Source organism: Hyperoodon ampullatus (genome assembly GCF_949752795.1).
Source record: "Hyperoodon ampullatus genome assembly, chromosome: 14".
Classification (NCBI taxonomy): Eukaryota; Metazoa; Chordata; class Mammalia; order Artiodactyla; family Ziphiidae; genus Hyperoodon; species Hyperoodon ampullatus.
In genome coordinates, this window is record NC_136927.1 from 36,838,079 (window position 1) to 36,857,989 (window position 19,911).

General features: G+C 42.9%; 1 protein-coding gene across 1 annotated transcript in view; it reads left to right on the plus strand.

The window, feature by feature from the left end:
• Nucleotides 1-4,380: 4,380 nt before the first annotated feature.
• VPS35L (VPS35 endosomal protein sorting factor like) overlaps nt 4,381-19,911 on the plus strand; it is a gene marked incomplete at its 5' end in the record, with an annotated part of 128,612 nt that continues 113,081 nt past the window's right edge. The window contains 5 exons of the mRNA XM_079719033.1: nt 4,381-4,523; nt 12,018-12,117; nt 14,622-14,789; nt 16,910-17,032; nt 19,372-19,396. Coding sequence (XP_079575159.1) covers nt 4,381-4,523; nt 12,018-12,117; nt 14,622-14,789; nt 16,910-17,032; nt 19,372-19,396 — 559 coding nt within the window. The remainder of the gene's footprint in view (nt 4,524-12,017; nt 12,118-14,621; nt 14,790-16,909; nt 17,033-19,371; nt 19,397-19,911) is intronic.

A 19,911-nucleotide genomic window follows, 5' to 3' on the forward strand; every position in this document is an offset into this window, starting at 1 on the left:
GAAGACAACATTCATTAGGATAAAAAAGGGGGGAAGGGTTAGGATCCATATTATTTACCCTGCTCACGACTTTTTATTTAACTCTGGACTCTGTTTACACAGGCAAAGTGATGTCAAAGGGCTGAAAAATCATCTGGATATTTTGGTCAGTCTGGCTAATCCCATCCCCCCCACCGAATTTTCCTCTTAATATCAGTTTTGGTGAAGACAAATTAGTGTTTAGTAATTGGCTCATTTCTGTCCTTAACCTGCACAAACATAAGTTTGTTTTATTACTCAGGTGTCTGCCGAGAACCTTTTTGTAAACTTAAAGGACATTTGCGTTTATTTCTATAAAATATTGAAAAGGTGTGATAACTTATAAATAAGTTCTGAAATAGAAATTTCATTAATCTCTGCACACTGATTGCTGAATTTGATAAACTAGATACTGTTCTGTTTGAGGGGAAATTATTGCAGAAGAATGTTTTTCCCCGGTTTTGTAACTTTGAAAACTCTGATTAATCTCTCATATTCTTGGACTTATGGTATAACCACATAGGATAGAACACTTGCCTGTTGATTGTGGTCCACCTAAAATTCACCACAGGAGTAGCTGGGCATCACCATTTTGGTCACAGGTATACATTCCTCTCAACAGCTAGTTGTCTCACAGAAATGTTAGGCTTAATGTATGTTAATAATGTATGTTACCCTAGTACTATTAGAAACATTTCTATTAAATTATAAGATCTTTCTATGGAGGGTATAACAAATTTGGGGAAAACAGCACAATGTTCTTAAATGTAGTAGCGCTTAGGAGTGAATGCATTATTACATCTATTTCTTTAAAATAGAATAACATGTTGCATGCAGTTACATTTTCTATTTAGTCTGTTTATTTCTTCATAGTCTGCTTTTTTTAGCATGCTGGATTTAGGGGAGAATAAAGGGCTATACAATGTGATAAATTCAGATTTTCAAATGGGATAATAATACTGTCTAGTTGAAAGTCTGCATTACATAGAGGCACTAATGTTTAAGGTTTTTCATCACTTACATAATCATTTAAAATATAAACCAAAAAATGTTACCAAGGGAACATGATTTTATGAAAAAGAATGTCACTGTTAATTTATCATGCCATCTCCAAAAGGGCTTTGTGCTTCTTACGTAAAATTGGGAACATTTATGTGTACATTTAATCTTTCTAACTTAAATTTAAAAAAAAGATACTGGTATTTTGAAAATGCAGACTATATATATTCTTAATATTCTGTTAAGAACGTCGAGATAAAGATTGTTTTCTTCGATTTTCTGTTCCATTTAAAATTTAACTTTTACATCTAGCTGTAGACAGAAAATAGTAATCTACTCTGGGTGTAAACTTGATTTTCTTTATTGAGATGTATCATTTATTTAATGAGTGAATCAGAAAATTAGAAATAGAACACAGTCAAAAATGTCTGAGTTACCAATTTATATTTGTGGGCAAAGTGTATCAAAATTATCTTAATATGATAAATTGTGCTTTATCATTCTGAAAACTCAGGATACAGCTTACTCAGATCTTGTGGGTCTTTCCAGTGTGAAAGATAGATGCTAAAAGTTTTGTGTACAGTAATGCAAATTGGCTACAACAAATAGTATGTTTCAGAGATAAAACTAGTTTTAGATTAAGGATGCAAAACTTGAGTGTTTTTTTTAAGGATAAAAGCTTGTGTGTTTTACAAATTTTTTAATGTTCACAGCTTTTTCTCATAAAAGTGCCAGACATTGTTTTGTGTTTTTAATGGATTTTTATTTATATATATTATTTTTGTTATTTTTTCTTTGAGTGGAATGTCCATGAATGTAAATTATATTTATTTTTATACTTTAATTTTAATTTTCACTAGTTTTGCTTCTAGGCAAAAGGCAAAATAAACTTTTCATCTTAAAAGAAATCTCATTTGATCTTTTTTATTTACCAAACAAAGGACTTTTGAAAAGTATGTGGCCAAGACATTAATACTGTAATATGATAATTTTTTACAATTACAAGACCCATGAAAGGTATATCCCACTATTTAATATGTAACCTGTAACATTAGCCCCCCAGCGTTTGATTTTGCATGAGTTGGACTTTTCAGAGGGCAAAAGTTCACTGGAACTGGAAATGTCTTTGCTGGATCAAATGGGAGAGAATGCTAAGGTTGAAGCTCACACCAAGCTGCTAACTTGCACAGCGTTAAGAATCCAACCACTGCTGCTGCCTGATCATCTAATGTGAGCATAGTCCAATGGTCCTCATTTTTACCTCTTATCGAGGAGATACTACATTTGATAATCTACAAGGCAGTGTGAGAGCAGCCTCTCCCTTTTCCAGTAGCCACCCTTTGCTCTTGTTTATTATGTACATTGACTGGGAACTCTTTATTACTCATACTGAGCTGAAAACAAGGACCCATTCTGGAGATGAAGATCTTTTTCTTCTGTCAGGTGTCACTGTCCCATGAATAACCACACACAATCCCCCTCCTACTCCCAAATGAAGAGTAATAGTTATAAAAAAAAAAAAAGCAAGTGAAGTTGAAATGCTATCTCTAACAGACCATAGTGGGCATACATGTAGGTTATAAAAATAATTTTAAAAAACAAAGACTTTCAGTCATGGAATGCAGCAAATCAGATTGGGGTATGGTGCAGTGGAGTCACATCGGTTAGGTTCTAAAGGACAGCTCTGAGAACAAATACCATGTCTAACCAAAAATTATACTTGACAGTAAAATATTACCTTTTCACTTATTTAATCTGTTCCTTTTTGATCTGTTTCTCTATGGCTCTCAATGCAGTTTCTTGAGGTGGTTGACAAAGTTGCCACCAGAAGCGTGGTTTTGCTTCTCAGCCTATGGTGGGAAGAATCCCCTTTCACACTTTACATTACTTTTAACAGCCTGTTTCAGGATTACCTCCATTATCTGTGTAACATGCCTGACATTATTATAGAGTTCAGAATCAGTGGGTGTGCCTGAAGGTGCTGAGGAGCGCACGCTGTTGCTCTGCCGCTGCTTGCGTTATATGCCCCTCCCCACCTTTACCACCCACAACGATCACAGCCCCTTCTGCATCCAGAGACCAGCAGCAGTGCCACCCGGGGACTTGTTAGAAATGCAGAAGCCCAGGCTCTGCCCCAGAGCTGAATCAGAACCTGCCTTTAAGATCCCCGGGTGAGTCTGTGCAATTCAAACGGGAGAAGCCCTGCTTTATGATACACTGCATCGTCTGTGGCCCTGGAAAGAAAAGCTCTGAAAACAGGAAGGTCACAGAAGTTACAATATGATTTTTCAGCCTGCCAAGTGAGTGATGTACTGCTTCAACTGAGTGCTGACCATTTGCCGGGCATTTGATAATCATCTCCCTTCACCTCAGTCAGAATTATCCTAACTTCACAGCTGAAGAAACTAGGACTCAGCGTGCTAAATAAACTACGTATTCCATTAGAGGGTCAGGGTATGTTCTATTGCCTTTTCCTGAGGAGATTTTTGAGAATGTGGTTTTCTGACCTCCTCCTGTCAGAAAAGACACTTTAAAGAAAAAGGGAAAAAAGTGAGGATCAGATGCCTTGTGATTAACCAACTGTTAACCGACAGTCACCCCCGTTAGATCTCCCCTGTTAAACTAGTAGTCAGGTCTGGAGTCAGGTCAAATCCCGGTTGCCATAATTTCAGAGGTTTGCAGTGAGGAGTAAATGAAGAGTGAACGCAAAGTGCTCAGCACAGGGCGCGCGACACATGCTTACTATGGCAACCATTTAGTAAAATATCCTGTGTTTTTTTTTTAAAGTTTAAAAAAAAAATTTTTTTTTTTTTTTTTAAATCAGAGAAAACTAGACTAGACTAGAGCACGGAAGTTCTGTAGTGGAAACGGACATCCACCTTCATAGAAACGTACGGCTTCGCCAAGTGGGGTGAAATGCTGACCCCAATTTCTCCAGTTAGTTTAGTTCCAGTCGAAAGTTGTCCTATTTGGATCTAGGGCAGCCTTTAGAGACCCAGGTTGTTAGTCCTGGGAGGTGGGTACGGTAAGTGCCTAAATTCCCCGGTGCACGGAGGTGGGCGCAGGGTCCTGCAGAGGGGGCGTGGCTTACCCAGCCAAACTGCTAATTAGCCGCAAAAGCACGCGCAGGCTGGACGCTCTTCCCACCCCAGCCGCGGTTAGCGTCTTCTCTCCGCAGGTGTCTGGATTCTTCACCGCCTCCAGAGGGCGCCGGCTGGCCAGGCGGCCACCTGCCACAAGATGCCAGCTCATGTCAGCGCTGCGGCAGCGGCAGCCAACAGGCCTGCGGTGCCCCTCATAATCATGGCCGCCCGAGCGGCAAGGCCCGTGCCTTGCGGGAGGGCGCCCCGCCCCTCACAAAACATGGCGGCCCTGAGCCTGCGGGGGAGGGGCGTTCGCCCCTCACAAACATGGCGGCCGAGCGGGGCGTGGTCTGGAAGGGCGAATTGGGCTGGCTGTCTCAGGACTAGCGGTCATGTGACTGGGAAGATGGCGGTCTTTCCTTGGTAAGGGGGAAGCGGCGGCTGGGTTTAAGGGAGGTGGTGTCCTTGGTTGTTTCTGGGATTCTGTCTCTGTCTCGGTGTGTGTCTCTGCGAGGGACTGTGTGAACTGCTTTCTGTTGGGTTTGGTGGAGTCTCCCACCCCATCTCCGGGTGGTCTAGACCACAGATCCCCGGCCGCTACCCGGGTTCAGAGGACCTCCCTGAAGCCGGACGGGTGGGATCTTGGTCCCCTCCTCCGCTACCTCTCCCCGCGCCTTCCACGCCCCCCTCTCCATTCATTCCCTAAAAAAAGCTCAAGTTCCCCGGCCTCCGCTTTCCCAGAAGTTGGCGCGGGTTCTGGGGGAGATAGATGCAGAAAATGGTGGGCTCAGCTCTGGTCTGGACGACTCGGAAGACCTGGCTGTTTTCTGAATGACTGGGCTCATCTAGAGGAGACTTGCTTTTCTCATCTGTGAAATGGCTGCCATTCATCCTACTCTGTGCAGGGCCCTGCACTGGGCATTCAGGATGCACAACCCTCAGACGTACTCCTTGGCCTCAAGGAGCTGACAGTTTAGTGGAGCAGATACGCTTCTGAATAGAAGGATATCCAAAGAAGGCATTGGGGATTAGGCACACCTGGCGGCTTGGGGAAGGTTTGAGAGAGGAAGAGCCTTAAACTGGGCTTTGGAGGATGAATAGGAGGTCATCAAGAAGAAGCTAATGGCGTGTTCCAAGGCTGATGGGACTGTCGGGGTCTTGTGGCTGGAGTAGCTAGGAGTGATTGGCGCTTCAGGCTCCAGCTGTGTGTGAAGAACCGGAGCAAGTTGTGAGGGTAGTAGTGGAATTATTTGGGCACGTGAGAAAGGGAGATTATTTTCTGATCTTTCTCTGCAAATGATGTGAAGTGGTTTACATTGAATGAATGAGTGAGCAAATGAAAAAATATACAGCCCTGGACCTTAGAAATAATCAGATACATACTTCTGATTTTATGCTTGATAAACAGCGGTCTTTCTCTTGTTCCCTTCACGTGTCTAACTCTTTAAGAGTCTTCCTTCAGAAGTCTCGGTATGCTAAATCAGGATTGGATGCCAGTGAGTTCTTATATGACCTGCCTTGAGTTTTCTTTGACCTAGTCATGCAAAACCCCTTTTAGGAAATCACTAAAGCTTATATGCCAAAACATATAGCTTCAATGCACTTATCTGGCTGGAATTTTGTAATCAGAAGATCCAGGAAGATGCTTTAATCCCAGTGCATTTTTACCTTTGGTATACTTTACAGAGAGAGGTGCCATAAGCCCTTTAGCATCTAGGGTCTCCACAGTTCCTAGTCTGACTGTGCTCTAAACATTTCTGTCTGTGGTAGCATGTGTTCATCTTTCAGTTTGCCCACTAGACTTGATGCTTCTTAAGTTAAAGGGGCTGAGTTTTAACCATCATTTTGTCCCCAGAGCCTGGCATGGGGCTTGGCAGATAGTAGGTGCTGAGTAGTATTTATGGAATGAATGAGGAAACTGAGGAGGCCCTCAGAGGAGAAATGTGTTTCTGTCATTAAATTTGACATTTATCGAGCCTTTATCTTGTGCCAGGCACTGTGCTAAGTGCTGAACGTGCAACATCTCATCTCCTAAAAACCCCATTTTTCAGATAACAAAGTGGAGACAGAAAGATGAAGCAGTTCATTTAGCTTTATAGCCTGCAAGGAGCACTGAGGTTTGGAACTCAAACCTGTGGTCTTTTTTTTTTTTTGGCTGCGTTGGGTCTTCGTTGCTGCACGCAGGCTTCAGTAGTTGTGGCGCACGGGCTCAGTAGTAGTGGCTCACGGGCTCTAGAGCACAGGCTCAGTAGTTATGGCACACAGGCTTAGTTACTCTGTAGCATGTGGGATCTTCCCAGACCAGGAATCGAACCCGTGTCCCCTGCATTGGCAAGCGGATTCTTAACCACTGCACCACCAGGGAAGTCCCAAACCTCTGATCTTAATCATTATTGTCATATGGCCCTACAGTCTGGGTCCTGGGCTGAGATTCCTGGGCAGCAGGGTTCCTGAGTCCTGCTGTGTTGTCATGGGTCTCCCCAGCATGCCTCTTCTCACCCACACTTTTTGGTATTACTGACCTCACCTGTGAGATGTCCAGTGCACTGTGGATTACATTTCCTGTTCAGTCCTATGGTCATAGCACTGTTAAAAATACCATTCTTTGGGGCTTCCCTGGTGGCGCAGTGGTTGAGAGTCCACCTGCCGAAGCAGGGGACACAGGTTTGTGCCCCGGTCCGGGAGGATCCCACATGCCGCGGAGCAGCTGGGTCTGTGAGCCATGGCCGCTGGGCCTGCGCGTCCGGAGCCTGTGCTCCGCAACAGGAGAGGCCACAACAGTGAGAGGCCCGCATACAGCAAAAAACAAAAACAAAAAAACCCATTCTTTGGAGTCAGAATTTCTACATCATTTTAAGACTTTATTGGGGAGGGGGAGTATATTGTGATTGGGGGATAAAAAACTGTGTGGCCAGATTATGTCATTAGTAATTAAAAAAAAGTCACTTGAGAATTAAAAAGCAGTTAGTGCATTTCGGTATTTCCAGTATAAGGAGATTAATTTGGTAACTGGTAGTAGGATTTCTACACATTCATGTTATCCAATGTAAATAATTTAAAAATAGGGCAGTGTCAACCTTTAATGTGCATATCAGTCACCTGGGAATTTTGGTGAAATGCAGACCCTGACTCTGTAGGGGTATTTCAGTACTCCCCAGGTGATGCTCTTGTTGGTGATCGGTGACTCACACTTGGAGTAGCCAGAGGCCAGACCCAGCTAGGAGTGGAGGTATGAAATGTTGGCCTTTTTTCTGTGGCAGTTGCCAAGGAGCCAGACCACCCTTTCGCATTGCTGGGAGTTGGGGGTATTTTTACCAGCTTATCAGCTATGTTCGCAGGAAGAAGAGTAAGGCTTTTTGAGAAAATGCCCACTAGAGGTCACTGTTAGCCTTACCAAAGACCCAGGCATTGAAGAAAATGCTTTTAACATCTCAACCTATAGGAAACACTAGGGAACCGAGAGCAAATTTGAGGCAATAATGGAAGAAATGATTGAAAAATCGAAATAGCAACTTGGCATGGACTTACGGCAAGGGTAAATGTTTCCTTCCCTTTCTTTTTTTTTAAAAAGGTTTTTCCAGAGCAAGTATTTTTTCCCAAAGAATTCCCTCCCCTCACACTTAAAAAAAAATCATTTTAAAGCTCAGTCCTTAAAAAAAAAAAAAAAAAAGACAATTGCTTTTTCAAATTCTCAAGTTGACCTATAGATGATCTGTAGAACTACTGAATCCTAGAGGCAGGCTGCCTCGGTTTGCATCTGTCTGTATCACTTGCTAACCTCTCACAAGTTATCAACAACCTCAGCTTCTCCATCTGAGAAATGGGCATAATCATAGTACCTACCTCATAGGATTGATTAAATGAGGAAATAGAGGTAAAGGGCTTGTCCTGTATCCTGGTATATAGTGTCAGGGAGAGGAAATTTCCCCTCCTACTCTCTTGAGTTCTTGTGGCTGGACCAATAATAAAATTGACACTAGGTAAATTAAAGGGAGAAAAAGAAACACATTTCAATTTGTGTGTTCTGGAGGTCTCATAGATACCGGACCTAAGAAGTGGCTGAAACAGGCAGCTTTTATACTTTTTAGACAAACAAACTAAATCTGTGAGGAATTGACAGAACAAAGAAAGTTGGGCTTTGGTGCTTAATTAGTGAAGAATCTAAACAGTAGGCTTGTGGTATTAAAGAAATAACAAGGTTCGTTTATATAGGCTTCTTGGCCCTGAGTTCTCCATCTCTGGCAACAAGGCTGTCCTTTTACCTCCAGATGCAGGTGGGCACCTTTCAGAGGGCAGACTTATTTCCTGCCTTCAGAGAGGAGGGTCAGAGTGTCCCTCTACATCAGCTCTTCCTTAAGTTTCTTAAGTAACTTTAATTCAAGATAATCAATATGCCATATTTTGGGGTGGCCCGCTGTGGGCCCCAACAATAATAAGCACATAATAAATGAGAACTGATATTTGGTTGTTGTGTATCAAGTCGTATTGCTCTTTTGATATTGTACTTTTTTTAGCTGTTGATTCGTTAATAATTATTATGGCGATGAAAAACACATTTGTAGTTGGATTTCAGGTCAGATTACATTTCTACTCATTCTATTAAATTAACTTCAAAATTCTATTGATAAAGTTAAGAGTGATCTGAAAGGAGGAAAAGTATAAGTTGATTTTTTAAACTCCACTATGGCTGTTGATGACTAGACTTCCAATTTATTCTTTGGGGTTTTGTTTGTTTTATAAATCAAGGATTGGCTGGTAGCATATTAAAAGGAGTTTGGAAGAATATTTCATAAATGAATTCAACTAAAATATTTTCGGAAGATGAAGACAGTATATATTTAGTAAATGTAACCCAAAGGGACTAGACAGTGTATTGTGGTAGGGGTTTTCCTTTAAAAACAAAAAACAAGTAGAGGCCGGTCTATATTGTTAACTAGCTTTTCTCCTTTCCTACACTTGAAACGAAATTTATTTAGAAAGGGATGGAAGCAAAATTACATGGGGTCTCAGTTCTTTTGTACTGTGTTAGGTGTCTGGGTAGGTGGGGCTTATTGAGTAAAGCTGATTAATTTAATTGCACGGCACAATCAGATTTGGGGTTCATACACATATTAGTGAAGTCAAGAAGCTGAGAATGGGGGTGGGAGTGGGGGAGGCGTGGAAGGGATGAATTCAAGGCCTCTGGAGGCCAAGGAAACAAAGGGGCCAGCTTCCTGTGCTCTTTGAAACAGAGTTTTCCAGGTTTTTAAGTCTGTTTGCCGTTTGGTCAGCCATTTTGTCTTTAAGTCATTCCTCTCTTATTGAATTTTCCTGTAAGCATTCAAGAGAAGCCAAGCTGCTCCTTCAACACTTTGTTTAGAAATTTCTTCAGCCAAATATCCAAATTTCATGGCTCACAAGTTCTGCCTTCCACAAAACACCAGGACACAGATGAATTCAGCCAAGCTCTTTGCTACTTTATAACAAGGATTGCTTTCCTCCATTGTCCAAAAGCGTGTTCCTCTTTTCTGTATGAGGCCTCATCAGAATGACCTTTACCTTCTGCGGTTCTACCAGCATTCTGTTTACCGCCACTTAGGTATTCTCTAAGGTTGAGGCTTTCTCTACAGCTTTCCTCTCTTCTTTCTGAGCCCTCACAATAATCACTGGATAATCAGTCCATTCAGGATAGTGGCTTTTTCTAGCACATACTTCAGAACTTTTCCAGCCTCTACCCATTATCTAGTTCCAAAGCTGCTTCCATATTTGTTATACTAGCAGCCCGCTCCAGGTGCCAGTTTTCTGTCTGAGTTCGTTTGGGCTACTGTAATGAAATACCACAGACTGGTTTTCCTTTTTTTTTTGGCTGTGCTGTGTGGCATGTGGGATCTTAGTTCCCCAACCAGGGATTGAACCCATGCCCCCTGCATTGGGAGCACAGAGTCTTATCCACTGGACCACCAGGGAAGTCCCCCAGACTGGTTTACTTATAAACAAAAAAATTTAATTTCTCGGGCTTCCCTGGTGGCGCAGTGGTTGAGAGTCTGCCTGCCGATGCAGGGGACACGGGTTCGTGCCCCGGTCCGGGAAGATCCCACATGCCGCGGAGTGGCTGGGCGCATGAGCCATGGCTGCTGAGCCTGCGCGTCCGGAGCCTGTGCTCCGCAACGGGAGAGGCCACAACAGGGAGAGGCCCGCGTACCGCCAAAAAAAAAAAAAAAAAAAAAAAAATTAATTTCTGACAGTTCTGGAGGCTGGCACTCCAGGATCATGGCAGCAGCATGGTCAGGTGAACGCACTCTTCCTGGCTCACAGCCAGCACCTTCTCACTGTGTCTTCACATGGTGGAAGGGGGTAGGGAGCTCTCTGGAACCTCTTTTATAAGGGTACTAATCCCATTCATGAGGGCTGTATCCTAAAGATGTAAGCACCTCTCAAAGGCTCCACCTACTAATACCTTTTGTGGGTTAGGATTTCAACCTGTGAATTTTAGGGAGACACACATTCAAATCGTAGCACCTCTCCTGCCTTTTATGTTCTAGTTCTCATGCATTTTAATTCTATATATATTTTAAACACTGTAAGAAGTTATTTTTTGTAGTTGATATTTAGTTTTACCTACACCTTTATCTTTTGTATGCTCTTTAGTATATATATAGTATATATGCGTATGTACACACATATGCACATATATATATATATATATATATATATATACATGTTAGCATATATTTTTTGCTTTCAGCTGGGATCATTTTCCTTCTACTTTCAGCATTTAAAAAAAATTTAAGGTGTGTTTTGCTGCTGCTGCTGCTGTTCTCCTTTTTCTTTGACTGGAAACTTCTTTCTTTTGCCCTAATGTTCACAGAGTAGTTTCACTGGGTCTAGAATTCTTGGTTGGCAATTATTTTCTTACAGTACTTTAAAGGTATCATTCCTTTGTCTTGTGGCTCTCATTTCTGTGCTAATAATCTTTACTGTTGTCCTTTGAAAATAACATATCTTTATTCCTTTTAAGAAATCCTCTCTTTTTAGTTTTCAGCCATTTTACTATGAAGGCCCTAAGTATGGTTGTTTTTTGTTTTGTTTTTGTACTGGTCTTGCTTGGGGCACAAGCGTTTCTTGAATCTGTGAATCAGTGTCTTTCTTTAGTTGGGGAACATTTTTAGCTATTATCTCTTCAAATACTGCTCTGCCTGTTCCTCCTCTCTTCTTTGGAATTCAGATCGTATGTGTGTTAGACCTTTCTTCATGTCCCTTATGCACTCTTCTGTGCTTTTCATCTTTTTTCCTCTCCAAGCTTCAATGTGGGTGATCTCTCCCCTTTTATGTTCCTCTCACTAATCCCTTCACTTGTTAAGCCTCCGCAAGACTGATGAAAACTGTCTGCTCTTCATCCACTTGGCTTATTCCTCTTGCTCTTCCACAGCTTAATTGGAGAATACTTTGAGGGGAAACCAGGACCGAATCTCTCACTTCTCTGCACTGCCTTCTCTTCAGAATCTCTTCCTTCAAGCCGTGGCTGTCTCCATAGCCCTGAACCCTAGTTTATCTCTACAGCCCTGTGAGTTTTCCTTAAAGCTTCTTTGGCTACTCTGCCCCCTAGCAGCTGCCCTCTGCCTGGCTTTAGCCTCTTGTCCCATGCCAAGAATCAAAATGCTCTGTGAGAGATAGCTGGGCAAGAAAGTTGGCTTCACTTCAGTGAGCTTCCCTTTGTTCTGGTGTCTGTCCTCGCAGGTCTTGTTTGCCTCGGCAGCTCCTTATACCTTCAAACTGATTTTTTAAAAAATGTTATTTTTAAATTTACCACTTCTTATTGGTCTTGGTAAAAATACTGTTCCACTGTAAACTGTCTCATCAATGAGGAAGTCTCAGCAAAAAGTTTTTAGTGTGTATGCATCTCCAACTAATTGGTTTCTGGGTTTTGATGTTTACCAGGCATTCCAGGAACAGGAACTACAAGGCTGAGTTTGCATCATGCCGGTTGGAGGCTGTACCACTGGAATTTGGGGACTATCACCCACTGAAACCCATAACTGTAAGTTTTGTCAAGGGTTCCTCTGTGACATTCTTATTCCATAAAATTATAGACAGTATTCCTGGGTCTTTCTTGTTTTGCCAGTGGTAGGTGCTTTTGCATATTTAAATCAACCAGTTTGTTCTCTGCCCCATTTTTTTTGTGATGTTGGTCTCACCCACCATCATTTTTATTCCCTTTCTCATATTAGTGAGGTGATCATGCATATAGGATGCCTTTGTTCCTGATTTGGAGGTGTAAACAAAATACTTCTGAATTTGCCTATTTGAAATATTAAGATCACTCTAATTACTAATATAGGGTGCTGTCCTGAATAGCATCTTAGTCTATCTGTGAGTTTATTTAAAAAACAAAACAAAAGGCAAGCAAGAGTCATAGATTGTCTCATCTGAGTTAGCACTTTTTTATTAACAAGTAATAGAAGCTATGTGGTTGTCATCATGGGTGGGATGAGGTTGACAGATGCCACTAGACACTGAGGACATGATGTTTCTGAATGGCAGAGAACCTGAGAACACACAGAGGTGATTACGTAAAGCAGGAGGTCACAAGACCAAGCTTCATTCTCCCAGGGCCGCTCAAATCCCCACGGGCTCGAGTGGCTGTGGCTGACCCACCAGTGAGTTGGTTCCAATCTCAGGAACTCAAACCCAAACCCAAACTCAAACAGCAGGGAGAGTGTCTTCTCTGCATTTTCTGTTTGCCCAGTTGGGTTACGTGTCCTTCCCTGAATCAACCCTGGTGACTGGGGTGTAGAATATGCTGATTGGTTGGGTTGGGGCTCCTGCCCACCCTGGGAACCAGGAGCAGAGTCCACTCCCCCAGGCCTTTAAGAGCTGAAAGTCAGGCAAGGCTGCCTTCCCAAAGAAAATCTGGACTGTTGAGCCTGGGAGATGGAGGAATATCGATGCCAGGCAGACAGGAGCAACAAACATGCACCAGTGGGAAGCACTTCACTAAGTTACCTAGGGTTAGTGTCAGACCCCACAGGTTTAGGGCATGGTCTTCAATAAAACTGCCCTAGCTTCAGACTACAGCTGTAAATTTGGGGGTCCCCAGGCCACCTGCACTTCTGACCAACTGGCTACAAATCCAAGGATTTCTGGAGACCTCCCTCAGGTTTGATAATTTACTAGAACAACTCACAGAACTCAGAAAAGTGTAATAGTTATGCTTATATTTTTATCATAAAGGATGCACATGAGGACCAGCCAAATTAAGAGACATATAGGACAAGGAGGAGGGTCCCAAATGCAGAGCTTCCTTGCCCTCTGCCTGTGGAGTCAGGGTGTGCATCGTATGTTCAACTGGGAAGCTCCACTGAGCTTTGGTGTCCAGACTTTTTATTGGGGTTTTATGACACACATGACTGATTGATTCCTTGGCCACATGATTGAACTTGATCTCCAGCTTCCCTCCCCTCTGCTGAAGTGAGATCTTTTTCATCTTTTGATAGGTTTATTGTCCATTTGTGGTGAATTGGCCTGAAAATTTTTTATCACAGTAAACCTTTAGACAGATCTGTTATATTCTACAGTGAGGGTTATCACCTGGCTGAAAGTCCGAACCCTTTAATCACATGTTTGGTCTTTCAGCATCCTCTCATTAGCATAAACCTAGGTGTGATTGAGGGGCTCATGAATGACTGATGCTCCAAGGACTTGGGGTCTCCTTTCCAGGAACCGGGGACAGAGGCCAAATTCTCTTTTATCCAACACCCTCTCTCCTTCATTCTGTTACATCCTCTCTCTCTCTCTCTGAAGAATTGTTCTGGGTTTTTATAGCTTCCTCATTTAAAAAGGAGTGGAGCCTAACTAGCCCTTCTGGATGTTGATCCTAAACTTTCAGCAGACAGACTCTGGCTCTGGTTGGATCCTCTTGCCTCAGGGGTTCACCACGGTCTGGTCATCTGAAGTTGGGGAGGGTTGGGGGCAGTGGAACAAGAACATGGCTTCACACCCTAACACCCCCGCTTGCTTCTTAACACATACACAGTTCTCCTGAAAGGGAGGAGTTGGGCACTCACTGCTTTGTGATGATGAGCTGGCCGCGCAGAGCCACTGAGACCGTCTTCGAGTATGACGACTCTGGGATCTTTCGTATGCTGGTTCGTTATCCTACCTAGACCATTGCTGCAAGATGCAAATTCTGATGCAGTGGGTCCGGGGTGGGGCTTGGGAGTCTACAGATTTATGAGCTGGCAGGTGATATGGATGCTGCTTGTCCAGAGACCACACTTTAGGTAAGAAGGCCCTACAAGAATTCAGTTATAGCATCACCTTCTAAATCTCAGAGACCCTGTCTCTCCCTTCCTAACCCCAATTTCTCACCTTCCCTTCCTCGACAGCTGGGATTCTGAGTCATGTCAATTTGTCACAAAAATAAGTGTCCCTGCTGCAAAGGAATGGTCAGTTCATAACGGAACAAGGGAAAACCCATTTGAGTGTTTCATTGGGAAAAGTCATAGGAGACTACCATTTTACCTACACAAATTTTCCCCACAGGTCACAGAGTCAAAGACAAGGAAAGTGAGCCGGAAAGGAAGCACTTCTTCCACGTCCTCTTCATCCTCCAGCTCCGTGGTGGACCCACTGAGCAGCGTCCTGGATGGGACCGACCCCCTCTCCATGTTTGCGGCCTCTGCTGACCCTGCAGCCCTGGCGGCTACCACGGTAATGCTCCTAGCTATGGTCAGTCCTGTGGGTGCAGGGTCGGGGATTTTCACTGGACAAGTAATACGCAGTGCACTCGGGTTGTAACAATTCAAATAATCCAGACTCAATGACGCTGCACAGCGTGTAGATCCTGGAAACTGCTTCTTCTTCTTCTTTTGTTTTAAAGCATTTTAAAATTCTTTAGTTTCATTTCACTCTTTTCATACCCTTTATTTTGGATTTATTTTTATGTAATTACATAACTAATTTACTAATTTTTCATGTAAAAAATCAAACATTACAGATGAAGTCCAGTTGATCAGTTCTCATTCTATTCTCCGCTCTGGAGGTCATCAGTGTTATCAGTGTAATGTATATTCTTCAACTTTTTCTTTGTATTTTCATAGATATTTATGACAACAATTTCTGAACATTTACATACATACTCATATATAAGTAACAACAGCAGCAATAATAAGAGTATCAGCTAACTGCATAGCAGGTGTTTTCCAAGTACATTCCAACTGTAGTTCTCATACTGCCTAAGCTTCATTTAAAGAGGTCCACACAGAGGAAGAGAGATGTTAAGTGACATGCAAGCTGGAATTCAAGCCTGGACAGTCTGACTTCAGAATCCAACATCATTCTTTGCTGGCATTGCACACAGCTATTTACTTTTTTTTTTTTTTTTAACGTATATACTTTTTTTTTTTAAACTTGACAATATGTCTTGGAGAACTTTCTATATTAGTACTTACAGAACAACCTTCTTATTTTGAACAGCTGCATTGTATGGTAAGGAACAGGACATGATTTTGGTTTTTTTTTTTTTGGCTGTACTGCTCGGCTTGTGGGATCTTAGTTCCCCGACCAGGGATTGAACTCGGGTCCTCAGCAGTGAAAGCCCAGAGTCCTAACCACTGGACTGCCAGGTAATTCCCAGGGACATGCTTTAAATTGCCATGATGGACACATAGACCATGTGTGGTGTTTGTTGGTATAGGCAGTGGTGCATTTGTCCTTGAACATACATAGATCTTGGTGCCTACGTGCAAGGATTTCTGCAGGGTAGCTTCCTAGGAGTTCATTACTGGGTTAAGGTAACATATACATAAAGTTTTTTTTTATGTGGACCATTTTCAAAGTCTTTATTGAATTTGTTACAATATTGCTTCTGTTCTATGCTTTGGTGTTTTGGCCCTGAGGCATGGGATCCTAGCTCCCCGACCAGGGATCAAACCCGCACCCCCTGCATTGGAAGGCAAAGTCTCAACCACTGGACCGCCAGGGAAGTCCCCATATACATAAGATTTTGATGGCTACTGCCAGATTGTTCTCCAGAAAGGGTTCACCAGTTTACACTCCCATCAGCATAGCAGTATTTTGGAGTGCCTGTGCCCTGCATCCTTGCCAACCTGGCCGCTATCAGTCATTTTAAACCTTGCCATTCTGATTGTTGAAAAGTGATCTCTTTCAGTTTGCCTTTCCTTGATTCTTAATGAGTTTGAGCATCTTTTGATAGATTTATTGTCCATCTGTGGTGAATTGGCCTGAAAATTTTTTTTTTTTTTTGCGGTACACGGGCCTCTCACTGTTGTGGCCTCTCCCGTTGCGGAGCACAGGCTCCGCACGCGCAGGCTCAGCGGCCATGGCTCACGGGCCCAGCCGCTCCACGGCATGTGGGATCCTCCCAGACTGGGACACGAACCCGTGTCCCCTGCATCGGCAGGTGGACTCTCAACCACTGCGCCACCAGGGAAGCCCCTGAAAATTTTTTATCATAGTAAACCTTTACACAGATCTGTTACATTCTACAGTGAGGGATTGTCTGCCTTCTGCTCATACTTTTTTTTAAAGCTTTACTGAGGTATAACTGACAAATAAAATTGTAAGATATTTAAAGTGTGCAACGTGATGCTTTGATACGCATATACACTGTGAAAGGATTCCCTCCATTGGGTTAACTCATATGTTACCTTACCTAGTTACCCTTTTTTTGGTGAGAACATTTAAGTTCTACTGTCTTAGCAGTTTCACTTATACAATACTGTGTTATCATCTGTCATCACCATGGTTGCTTATACTTTTTTAAAAGATTCAAAAATTGCTGCTGAAGAGATTGTCTTGCCTTTTCTTAGGACAACTCCAGAAAGAAACGTGACAGAGATGATAACTCCATCGTAGGATCAGATTTTGAGGCTTGGGCCAGCAAACGAGGAGAAATCCTTGCCCGGTACACTACCACGGAAAAGCTGTCTATTGTGAGTACCAGTATACTTTTCTCCCAGTGTCTACTTCAGATTTAGTAGTTCTTTTTGTTATTACAATTCTGCACCCGATTCCAGTGTGTAGGTTCCCCCCCACACACCAAGCAGTTCTTTGACACCAGTGGGGTGTCCTATAAATCAACTCAATTCTGACATTCTACCTGGAGAGAGCACCAGATCCCACAGCTTAAGGGCTCAGTCCCCACATCAGATGCTAATCAAAAGTCCAAGTTGTTACCTGGCTTCTGACTAACAAGCTGTAAATCAGAGTTTCCCATGACCACCTCTTTGGGTTCAATTAATTTGCTAGAGTGGCTCACAGAACTGACTAGACTACTGGTTTATTACAAAGGATATTAAAGGATATGAACCAGTAACTAGATGAAGAGATACCTAGGGTGAGGTCCTAAACAAAGGAGCGTCTGTTTCCATGGAGTTCGGGGTCCAGCACGGCAGCATGTGGATGTGTTCTGATTCACCAACCCGGAAGGTCCCTGAACCCCGTCCTTTTGGGTTTTTATGGAGGCTTCATTACATAGATATGATTGATTCAATCATTGGCCACTGGTGATTGATTCAACCTCCAGCCCCTCTCCCCTCCCCAGAAATCAGGGAGGTGGGACTGAAAGTTCCCACCCTCTAATCATGTGGTTGGTTCCCCTGACAACCAGCCTCCATCCTTAGGTGCTTCCAAAAAATCACAGGAGAGTGCTTCCTAAAAAGAACAGAAGACTCCTGGATTGTTCTCTCACCTAGGAAGTTCCAAGGGTTAGGAGCTTTGTGCCAGGAATTGGGACAAAGACTATACATATATTTCTTCTTATAAGTCACAGTATCATAGTTATGTTGCCCCAACGCCAAGGTTCTGTAAGTTTCAGTTATTATGTCAATGTTAGTTGGGAGAAAACGTGCTAATTGGTTCCTCAAAAAATGTGTTAAGAATCGGGGATCAGGCACAGTTCAGAGAAAGAACTGGAGCCGCAGAGTCCTGTCTCTGGGGGAGGTGAGAGTTACAGGGGAGGAGAGTGCCATCCTGAAGAAGGTTAACTTCTTACTGTTGCTCAGGGAGTCCCACTGGTGGGTTTTCTGCCAGGGCTGGAAGTTCACTGTTTCTTTCGGTGGCACTCACTAGGTCAAGTTGTTGGCTAGTGCCCGAGGCTCACCTTGTCCTCTGCAAGTTGCTCAACCAGGGAAAGCAGGTTAATGCTTATGTCGTCAAGGACTAGCTTGTAACTGAAGCCCTCCCTAAAGAAGAGAGATGTTCGTCTCTCTTCATACTGGAAAGAAGTCTAGAGGCACATAGTCCAGGACTATGTGGCAGCTCCAAAGTCATCAGGGACCCAGCTCTTTCTGTCTTGCTGCTCTGTCATGTTCAGTGTTACCTCATGTCCAAGTTGTTAGAAGGCGGAAAGGGGAAAGTGGGATGCACCCTCTCTCATTCAAGAACACTTCTTGGGACTTCCCTGGTGGTCCAGTGGTTAAGATTCCACGCTTCCACTGCAGGGGGGGCTCGGGTTTGATCCCTGGTCGGGAAACTAAGATCCCACATGCCGAGTGGTGCGGCCAAAAAATAGAACACTTCCTGGATTCCCCTCAACATGTCCGGTTACATTTGTCTTGAAGGTAGTCATGGGCTGTACACAGTGCACCCATCAAAAAGCGGGGCTGTGAGCAGGAGGAAGGGGTGAACTCAGTAGCGACTAGGAAGGTTCTGCTCCCTTCTCCCAAAGTCTATACTTGTTAAGCAGAATGGTGGCAGAATTGCTGGACTATTTAATTCTTTTTCTTACTGTTTTCTGATTGCACTGATTTAATATAAAGCCGTGATTCTCAACCAGGAGTAATTTTACTCCCCAGGGGAGTAAACATGTGGCAATGCCTGAAGACGTTTTTGGTTGTCACAACTGTGGGAGTGCTACTGGCATCTGGTGGGTAGAGGCCAGGGATGCTGCTAAACATCCTACAGTGCACAGGACAGCCTCCCACAACAGAATTTTCCAGCCCATAACGTCAATATTGCCGAGGTTGTGAAACCCTGATTTAGAGTAAGCTAAATGCTTTCACATTGCCACCATTGTCTCAAAATTTTGCTTTTTGTTGGCTCATTTTGAGAGTCCTGAAATGAGTAGAAATTTGAATCTCTAGTAGTTTCTAGTGAGCTGTATTTTCTTCCTTTGAATAAATACTTCTGTTTTTCATTTAGATAAATAAGTGGCTTTGTTGGAAAACGATGGATCATGTTGTCTTAGTGCTGCTTGAACAATAAGTAAAGTTTTTGTCACAGGATCCAGTAAGTTTTAAAAAATATTAACATATATTTTTTGTCTCTGCAGAATCTTTTTATGGGATCTGAAAAAGGTGAGTTTTTGCTGTTGTTACTGTTTTGATGGGGAATTCTCCCATTACCTTTAATATAATTTTCCAAAGGAAAAAAACATCCAATCCTGATGTTTAATTCAATTGAAGCTCTTATTTCCTAGATTATGTATAGACTTAGTAGAATCAAAATACATATTTAGATGACGAATGAAAAAGAAAAAGACCAAAGAGTTTACTAGGAGGAAAACAGAAACTCAGTGCTTGATTTTGGAATTACAGAGCAGTAGTCTCCCGTCTATGTGCCTCCTCACTGGCTGGGAAATGGTTGAAATTCTCCTTTTTACAGATCCTTTCCTTTGCCTTAAGTCTTTATCCCTTGTGGAAACACAGATGCACCGGTGAGGGGAGTCACACACTCAGTCTTATCAGCCACTGGTCTCTGAATACGGCAGTTCTCAATTTCTTGTGCCAAGACACAGTCTGGACCAGGATGTCTCAAACTAGCTGTTCAGCAGAGTCACCTGAGGAATATATATATATATATGTGTGTGTGT